Source organism: Dipodomys ordii, unplaced genomic scaffold (genome assembly GCF_000151885.1).
Source record: "Dipodomys ordii isolate 6190 unplaced genomic scaffold, Dord_2.0 Scaffold97, whole genome shotgun sequence".
Classification (NCBI taxonomy): Eukaryota; Metazoa; Chordata; class Mammalia; order Rodentia; family Heteromyidae; genus Dipodomys; species Dipodomys ordii.
In genome coordinates, this window is record NW_012267313.1 from 1,185,193 (window position 1) to 1,195,607 (window position 10,415).

Below are 10,415 nucleotides of genomic sequence, written 5' to 3' on the forward strand. Positions count from 1 at the left end.
TAATAAAGCCATTAGTGGTGCTGTGGCTCACGTGGTAGTGCACTAGCCTTGAGCACAAAGAGGCCCAGGGACAGCGCCCCGGCTCTGAGTTTAAGCACTAGGTCTGGAAAATAAAATCCTGTTAAAAATAAAATTTATATTCATTAGACTGCATTAGCCTGGAGACCCAGCGTGGCTGTCCTGATTTGATACCATTTCTTTACAGCTTCCCATCACCAGTTGGGAACCTATTTCTAATGAGCAGTGAAAACCCCGGCAGGGATTGAGGCCCAGGGACCTTGAATGAAGTCCCAGAGCGCTCGGGATCCGCCCACCGTGGGAGTTTTCTACCAATCCTCGGCTGTTCCGGGACGCGCGCGGGTGACGTCACTGCCCCGCGTCGGCGCGGGCCCTGGGCGGCCAATTCGAACCTTGGGGCCGGGAGCTCTCGGAGCCGGCTGTCTGACGGGAAGCATGCCGCCGTCGACCACGGTCTTCCGGAGAAGGCCGGTAAAGCGGAAGGCTCCCCGCGGCTTTCTCAAGGGCGTCTTTAAGCGACAGAAGCCTCACCTACGTCTGGTGTCGCGCGGCGACTTGCTGGTGAGTCGACCGGCTCCGGGCGGGAGGAGGGCGGGGCCGGCCTGAGCCTCGACCCCGGGCCGGGGCCGCACCCCGCCTCGCGGATCCGGGCTCGGGCCCGGCTTCACCCTCCCGACGCCGAGCTGAACCAGGACCCGCCGAAATTAGGCAGCTGGAGTTTAATAAATGAAAAGGGGCTGGGGCTGCTGGTAACGTCAGCTGACTGCCGGGGAAATGTTTGTCCCTCTCCCCCCCCCCTACTGTTCTACCACTTGACTCACAGCCCCACTTCCCAGCTTTATTTTTGGGGGGGGGATGGGCGGGGGGGTGTTCTCAGAGACTATCCAGCCGAGGCTGGCTTCGAACCTTAAAGTCTCAGATCTCAGGGAATAGCTAGGATTAACAAGTGGGAGCCACGGGCACCGGGCGGGCTTCTCTTATGGTTTCTCAATAATAATAGAAACATCTGACATTGCGATTTTCTGTGTTGGTAAGGGGTATGAAAGCTACACCTAAAAAAATACCCGTTTTTGAGCATTTTTCTCTTAACAACAACAACAAAAAACATTTAAATTCTTTTCCACCTACCCTCCCTTCTCTTCTCACCGTGCTAAACACTGTCCAGTTTCCTCTTAATTTTAGCTCTTAATTTTATTAGAGAACCCGGATTGATCTCTAAAGTGCTCTCAGTTAATACTTTACCTATTCAAATAATAAAACACATGTTCAGTTTATTAAAGCAGGCACCTAGTTTTCAGAGAAATATACAGACCCATGGCTAACAAATAGTCTTGGGGAGGAAATCATTTCAATTGTTCTTCACATACATTGGTTTTTCTAACTTCTCTTTTGCCTGTAATTCTTGAGGTTTTTCACTGTCTTCCCATCCATTGCTACCCTGAAGTATTTTCCTTTTTTTTTTTTCTAGAGTACTCTAGAATTGTTTCAGTTTTCCCACTGTTTGGTCTCTACAGCAAAAACATAACATTTTTCTCCTATGGAATAGTAGTAGTACTTCTAATAATTTGCACTCTTCTTGATGTTCTTTTCTTATTTTCTATAAGAAAAGGCAATATAGGCTCTTTTACTACTGCTCTTACTCTATGGTGGTGATAGAGGTGTTATAGGCAAACTGGATTTCACATTGAATAAATTTTTAGGTAGTTTGTTCTGGACTTTTCCTGGGACTTCTAAATGGAGAAAGAACTATTACTGGTCAATGATCTCTAGAAAACTACCAGCCAGTATATCTGGCTTGGCAAACATTTTTCAAGTAGTCTGCTTCTCAATATCCATCCAGTTTTGCCTAAGTGCCAGATAGTCAGGTGAGTTCTGTGGTGGGAGGGGATCTGTGTGGCATGGAAGAGAAGGGGAATTGAAATTCCAAGCAGGTGTAGTGGTAGGGTAAGGAAATTCTTTGCTCATTAGCTGTTCCTAGGTGACCTACTTGTCTTCCCTGGCTTCCATTAAGCAGTTATCTACTGTCTCTTATATGCCATATATCCACTCTATTTCTTTGCTTAATGGTTTTCTGCTCACCACTATTAATGATTTATATATTAAGAAAATTCACAAATGACAAGAACTTGACCTTTGTACATAAAATTTTCAGTTCAGGAATTAAAGGAGTGACTCAAGTGATAGAGTGCCAGACTTGACTGGAAAAAGCCAAATGAGAGCATGAGGCTCTTGAGTTCAAGCCCCAGTCTGGCACCAAAACAAAACAAAAAGCACCCTTTTGTACAATAGATTGGCTAATAAAAAAAGGAAATGAAACTTAAAAATTTCAATTTATCATTCTTAAATTATATTTTTGAATGCTTAAATACTCAATTAAATATCTGATTAAAAATATACCTCATGTCAGGTACAGATGGCTCATGCCTGTAATCCTCACTTCTCAGGAGGCTCAGATCTGAGGATTGCTGTTTGAACTTAGCCTGGGTAGAAAAGTCTGTGAGAAAAAAAAAAAAAAAAGAAAAGTCTGCGAGGTTATTATCTCCAGTTAACCACCAGAAGCTGGAAGTAGAAAGGTGGCTTAAGTAGTAATGTACTAGCCTTGGACACAAAAGCTCAAGGACAGTGCTAAGGGGCTGAGTTCAAGCCCCAGGACCAGCAGAAAGTAAAAAGTAGAAAAAAAGGGCCTAAAATCGTCACTGATATGTTTTTATTTAGTATTTTTTGAAATTTAAATTACATTATAAATACATTTATTTGGAATCAGAAGCAGGAATAGTTGGCATTTAAATTTGATATAATGTGATGCTTTAAATACTTTTCTGTGGTCTTCCATCTATTATACAAAGCACTTTGTTCGTATATTGCAATGCAGTATAGTTTAGGATCTTTAAAAACAACCTTATTTTAGAATTAGTGTTTGATATTAAGAATTCATTTTTACTTTTCTTTTAAAGGTTCATTTGAACTGTTTATTGTTTGTTCAACGATTAGCAGAAGAATCCAGGACTAATGCTTGTGAGAAAAAGTGTGGAATCATTAGCAAGGATCACATTCTGGCTGCAGCAAAGGTAAAGTCTGCATTTCTTTAGCTTTAAAAATACTACCAGGGCCATTGCCTCTGCCTGATCCAGGAACCTTAGCTTATGTTTGGCTTTTCAAGTGAATAGATTTCAGTTATGAAGTTATTTTTCCTTAAAATTAATGTTACTGCTTTACCATTGCTTAGGGAATAATTGATGTTTACCCATTCCTAATCTGAAACTTTATATAACCTTGATGTTTATCTAAAGTTTCTTTATGGCCATTTTAAGTTACCCTGATTATTTTTTAGCTGTTTGTTGCAATTAAGAGAATTGTAGTAGCCAGGCACTGGTGGCTCAAGCCTGTTATACTGAGGCTGAGATCTGACAATCGAGGTTCAAAGCCAGCCTGGGCAGGAAACTCTGAGACTCTTATCTCCAATAAACCACTCAGAAACCTAGCTCAAGTGGTAGAGCGCTTGCCTTGAGCTGAAGAGCTGAGGGACAGCACGCAGGCCTAGAGTTCAAGCCCCACAACCGACAAAAAAAAAAAAGAAAAAAAATATATATAGTAGGAAAAAAATATAAACAGAGGATTGATTTAAAAGAAAAAAATTAGGGGCTGGGAAGGCGGCTCAGTGGTAGAGCGCTTGCCTTGCATGCCAGATGCCCTGGGTTCGATTCCTCAGCACCACATTAGCAAAAAAGGAAAAAAGCCGGAAGTGGCGCTGTGGCTCAAATGGTAGAGCGCTAGCCTTGAGCTGAAGCGCTGAGGGACAGCACCCACGCCCAGAGTTCAGGCCCCACAACCAGACCCTCTCACCCCCCCCCCCCAAAAAAAAAAAATTGTTTCCTTTTCCCAACCGCCTCCCCCTCTCCGCCAAAGTTGTAAAGTTCATTTTTTGACAAAAGGTCTTGTACATCTCATTGTTGCAATGGGTCCACCTGTATCCCTATTTAAACAATTTGTTTTTTCCCTTCCTCTCCCCAAATTATACCAACATCAAATACAGTGAAAACAGGGGTTATACCATGGGAAAGGGACATACAAAGCAACAAAGAAATTTTGTTAGAAACAGTTGCAAAAAAAAAAAACATTTGAGCCTTTATCTTGTGGTTCATTTTCGCCTAACATCAACTTAATCTGACCGTTTCTGCTTGTCTCAGATATATACTAGTTATTGCAAATAAGGGAAACCATGGGACCTATGTATTTTTAGGCCTGGTTTACTTCATTTAATATAATTTTTTCCAAGTTCTGAGGTCACTTATAAGGGAAAGAATTCTGATTACCCTCCAAATTGGCTTTTACAAATCAGAGACTTGTACCTTGTATACATGTTTAATTAATCTTTTGTTGAGAATTATGTTTTGATTTCTATACATATAATATGAATCTTTATTTTTCCTTTTACAGGTAATTCTAAAGAAGAGCAAAGGTTAGAAGCCAAAGAAAATATTCTTGAATATTTTATACTTACTATTTTAGATGGCAGCAAATAATAAAAACATTTTTCTATTAGTTTATATTATGATTATTAAAATACTGGTTAGATGAGAAGTGTGTATGCGTATTTTTTTCTGGTACTGAAGCATCTGAAGTTAATTCACAGGAATATTTTACTTTTTAAAATATATGCTGTCCCCTGCTGACCGCCATTTTAAGCAATGACAACTAATAACTGTTCTCTATCTCTATAATTAGGTCATTTTGAGAATGTCATGTAGATGTCATAATAAGTCATGATTTTTGGGTTTTTATTTTCTCTCATCCTTGTGGTCCATTCAGGTTGTTGTACAGTAATTCCTGTTGATTTGTGAGTAGTGTTCACTGGTTTGGCTATATCATACTTTGTGTACCTATTAATTGAACATTTTGGTAATTTCCCATGTTTAGCTATTATAAATAAAATCATGATGAATAGTTGTGCACATGTTTTTAACATGTTCATATGTCTTCATCTCTGCAATAAATGGGACAAATGTTAAGAATACATTTTGCTTGAAAAAAACCCCACAAAAACCAAAACCTACCAAACTGTTTCTACAGTGGCTATACTATTTAACATTTCCATTAGTGGTACATGAAAGATCACATTATCCTAAACATTTGAGTCTGTTGTAATACTCTTCTGACCCAAGTTCTTCAATGTTTTTATATGCATTTTCAAAATGTCTTCTATCTTAGTTGAGTTCTCTATACCAAAATGCCATATACTGGGGCGCTTATAAAAAAGTTTATTTCTCAGTTATGGTGCTGCATGTCTGAGATAAGGATACCAAATGCCATGTCTCAGATGGTTGGGGTCTGGTGAATGCCCTCTTCCAGGTTTCAGAATGCTAACTTATATAATATCTTGGCATGGAGGAAAGAGGCTACAGGGCTAGGGTCTATCCCACAAATATGCTAATCTGTTTTAGAAGGATTCTATACTCAAGTCCTAATTACCTCCAAAAGGCTTTATCTTTTCTAATATTACCTATCACCTTTGTGTTAGGATTTAATGTATGAATTTTGGGGGACATAGTCCATATTGGCTAATATGTTGAACATTTTCACGTACATTTTTACATAGGCCTTAAGTTTTTAATTTTAAAGAAGAAAAGTATTGATTTATTATTATTTTATAGATTAAGGATTATCCATCAAAAGCTAACTTCTAATTTTTTTCTTACACTATATTTTGAAAGTTTTGTATTTTAATTTTACATCTCTAATCCATTTTTGTTTATAAGGAGTAAGGTTTAGGGAAAAGTTTGTATATGTGTCTGTGGGTATGTAACAGTGAATGCCAATTCTACTGTCATTAGTTGACAACTCTCTTTCCTCTGTTGAATTTCATTTGCATCTTTATCAAATTTCTGTTGGCCATACTTGGGGATAACAGTATGTTGGCCTATTCCTATACTCTGTTCTATTCCTCTGATTTATATTTCTATCAGTAAGTAGTTTCTATTACTATAGCATTTCTAAATTATGTAGATTGTTTTTAGAGCTGTTTTAGCTATTACTCTATTTCTTTGCCTTTATGAATTTTAGAATAATATCGTCTGTATACAAAATTAATCTTGCTAAGATTGTTTTTTAATATGAATTATAATTGTATCTCAGTTTGGAATGATTATATTCTTACTGTTTTGAGTCTTCCAATCCTTTTTAGTAACTGTTTTATACTATATATTTCTAAACAATATCTTTTCTGTTTAGAGAGATTCCTTCAACCATTCTTTTAGGTTAGGTCTTCCTGATAATTTTTCTTAGGTTCCATTGGGATTATCTTGATTCCTCTTGATTACTGAACTATCCTGTAATTGGATATAGAATTGACAATAGTTACAGCACTTGAAAATATTATATCACTTCCTCTGCCCATCATGTATTTGGATGAAAATCTTTTGTATTTCAAAATATTTTTCTTCTATGGTTAGTAGATTATTTATCTCCTAGGATGTCTCTCATTTTTTTAGAAACTTGACTATGATGACATGTATTTCTCTGGTTATATCCTGTGTACTCTAAGTGAATCTGCATTATTTCTCTAGTTATATCCTGTATTTTGTCACACAAAGCCTTTTCTCAAAGTCATTTTGTCCCTGATTATGGGACTTTGATGACACAGTTTTTTGGGTCTATTTTTGTTCTGTTTGTCAGATGAGTTAAATTCTGTGTTGTATTATTCACTGTTTTCATTGTTTTTCCCCTTACCCTGTGATTGACCTATTGAAGGGATTTTTTAATTATTTGTCCAGTTATTATATTTTTTATTTTTCTGTTTTTTTTCTGAGACTTTATTTTCATGTATTTTCAAGCATAGTTTTAATTACTCATGGGAATATTTTTTTCTTGAGTTACTGCTTTGGAATCCTCTTATGATAACTCTCAACATCTGTGTTATCTTAGTGTTGACTTTTATCATTCAATTTGGAATCTCGCTGATTACATATTATGAATATTTTCATTGAAAGTTAAACATTTTGGGTATTAAGACTTGGTCTATTAAGTCTTATTACCATAGACTCCCTCATAGTATTCTGATAGATGCATAGTTGTATTTTATTATTATTGGTGGTGGTATGGAAGTGTAGATTCTATATTTGGCTTTTTGATAATAATAGTAGAGAAGTACTCTCTCTTTATTGTGTGGGAGGGATAATATTTGCAGCATCCCTCTAGGCCTTAGTATACTAAAATAATCCAAAATTTTAAAAAGAAAAAATACAGATAAAAGTTGAAAATGGGTATGAAATAAATTATGTGGCATAGAAAAAAAATCAGAAATGGAAAAATATACTCTAGGAGAAACCTCAAAAAAAAAAAACTCAAAGGACTACTTTGAACACATGCAAGTCAATGTGGTATGACACAGTAAAGAGAGAACCATGATTAAGTCAATATATTTTAAAAAATCATCTAATAATTGATGTTCATTTATGATTAGGACTCCAAAAAACAGTATAGAAGAAATGTATCTCAGCCAATGAAGGCCTTATATGAAATATACCTATCAATAATTGGGAAGAATTGAAAGCACTTTATAAGATCTTAATAAAGCAAGTACCGTCCTATAGAAATGGTGATACCTGTTTATGGAAGGGTTGTACAACTGTTGTTTTCAAATAACATGAAGTGGAGGGGTAGCTCAATTAGTAAAGCACCATCCTTGGGCAAGAAAGCTAAGCAATAGTGTGAGACCTGGAGTTTAAAGGCCCATTACTGGCACAAGAAAAAAAAATGACGTAAGCATATATGTAAGACTGTTGATGCTCAGCTTACCTTATACAGGTATATCAAAAACATGTAATAAGTAACAATTTCAACAAAAAATTGTGCTAGAAATACTGGCTAGCTATATGCAAACACCTTTTTTCTCTTTCCATGGTCCCCACCATGTTCTATATCGAATAGGCCTAAAAATGGAAACAGTTGACCATGGACCCAAAATTGTATTTTTTTCCTCTCTCTTTATTTTTTTTTTTTTTATAGCACTGGAGTTTGAATTCAGGGATTCACTTGCTAGTCAGGCAGTCTGCCACTTGAGCTATGCCCAGTATTTTCCTCCTTTAAGTTGGTTATCTTAGGTATTAGCAATAGAGAGCTCACTGACAGTATCCCAGTCTGCTTCTTATTGTCCCAAGAGCAAAGAAAATCTGATAGCCTCTGTCAAGGAATTTTAATGGTTTGAGACAAAAATGTTTTACTTTGACAAGTGTACCTGGTACAATATTCTTTCACTTGCCCATGACTAGGCAATTCTCATATGAGAGACTTCTATGAAGACCCGGATTCCTTAAAGATAGTGTCCACCAATAACACTTTGTTGGATTTTTATTGGCCCTCTGGTGTCCGTGATTTAGAATTTATATTTTTGCTATTATAAGATGTTTAGAAACAAAAGAGAAGAAAAGTATTTTGTCCATATTTAAAAAATTAGCCTGTTAGTTGTACAAGTGGGTTTCATTTTGACATGTCCATATATGCATTCAGTGTACCTTGATCATTCTCCATTTATAAACGTGTTTAACCAAATCCAAATGAAACCAAAATAAATAACAAAATTTTCAGTTATGTTTACAGACCAAATAAAACATTAAAAACAGTTTTTAGACCCATATGAAATTCTCACCAAATGCATGTCTGGACATCTGAGTCCTTGAAACAAAAGGACTGATTGTTTCTTAAATGTTATAAAGAGCTTGCTAGAAAAGTACTTTAACTTTTATTTAGTCTTTTTAGTTGCTTTATATAAGGTGGCATTATCCAAACCAGATCCAACAACATAGGGCTTCTACCAGAAACAGTAGACATGATCTGAGTGGAGGCTTCTAGGGACCACCCACCCCCACCCCACCCCCCAAAAAAAGAAAAGGTTGAACAATGGACATGAGAGTACTGAAAACTCAATGTTATTACACCTGGTTTCCAGGATTTGTAATTTTTCTTTGAAGTTCCTCCTTTAGATCCAAGTTCTAGAAATAGATAAGCCTAAGTAATAACCAAAGATTTTTTTCTAAATAGTACAATATTGAAATGTTTATCTTTGCTGGTATTGAAGGGGAGAAACTGTTACATCAATAAACTTTCTAAATACTGAATTTATTTTTTTTTTCTGAACAGATTTGAACTCAGGGTATTGTGCTCACTAGGCAAGTATGTCCTTTCCACTTTTACTGTTTCCCTGTAAACTTTTTTTGTGGTTCTAATGGTCAAAGTCAGGTCATCATGAATAATAAGCAAGCACTGTAACACCGAGTTATACCCCTAAAACCTCTTGTAATTTTTGTTTTAAAATTGTAATCAAGTTTTTTGAGTGAAGATTCAAACTGGAATCACTTCTCTTGATTTGTGTACAGTCACATGTGAGAGACAAACTACTAGAAGATAGACGTTTCAGAGATACTTCTTATGTGACATTGGGATAGCTTTGGCTTGCACACTTAAATTTTATCTTAAAGATATAATTCTAGTTAGTATAAAAATGCACTTGGAGGGGCTAGGAATGTGGCTTAGTGGTAGAGTGCTTGCCTAGCATGCATGAAGCCCTGGGTTCAGTTCCTCAGTACCATATACACAGAAAAAACTGGAAGTGGCATTGTGGCTCAAGTGGTAGAGTGCTAGCCTTGAGCAAAAGAAGCTCAGGGACATTGCCTAGGCCCTCAGTTCAAGCCCCAGGACTGGTAAAAAAAAACAAAAACAAAAACAAAATGCACTTGGAAAGACTGGGTCTGTTAAGTTTCAGAATTCTTTGTGGACTTGCCACCAGACTCTTTAGTGAACAGCAGAACTGTATATAGCATATTGCTCAGTGGAAAGCAGCTGCTTTGTATGCTAGTCACAATATCAAGCATACCAGTTTAGGTTCAGATTAGAAGCATTTCATCAACTGGTTATTACCATGTGGAAGAGCTAGAGGCTAGAAACTGTAAACAGAGACTGGGCACTAAATTTTACTCATGTATAACTTTTATGTAGCCTGCATAAAATTTTTTATTGACTGATTACATTTCTAAATTAAAGTTTACATACAAATTCAATTTGAAAAGTTGGACAGTATAGCAATAACTCATCCACAATCAGTTCCTCTTTTTCTATGAAGACATATTCGTTGATTTGCTCCAGTCAGGCCTGCCTGCTCTAGTTATGTTAACTTTTGTCTATGACAGTCAATTTACAAACTTTAAATCTGGCATTTCTCTTAAAATTTCTGACCAATTTTAGTGACACCCTATCCGTAACCCAGTTATGTTGTTCTCATCATGGTAATTTAAAACTTTCTCGTATTTCTAGTAGCAATTACCATGTAATGAGGGTTCCAAAGATTACTCATTTACAATTCCAATAGCATCAACTAGATCCTTGAGGAATCTGATTTCAAGCAG

The 10,415-nt window shown here is 36.7% G+C and overlaps 1 protein-coding gene across 1 annotated transcript; it reads left to right on the forward strand.

Annotated features, from left to right (window-relative positions):
* Positions 1-384: 384 nt before the first annotated feature.
* Positions 385-4,596, forward strand: Cenpw (centromere protein W). The gene is made up of 3 exons (XM_013026815.1): positions 385-579; positions 2,973-3,086; positions 4,456-4,596. The coding sequence occupies exons 1-3, from the start codon at positions 454-456 to the stop codon at positions 4,480-4,482; spliced, it is 267 nt and encodes an 88-aa protein (XP_012882269.1). The 5' UTR covers positions 385-453; the 3' UTR covers positions 4,483-4,596.
* Positions 4,597-10,415: the final 5,819 nt, after the last annotated feature.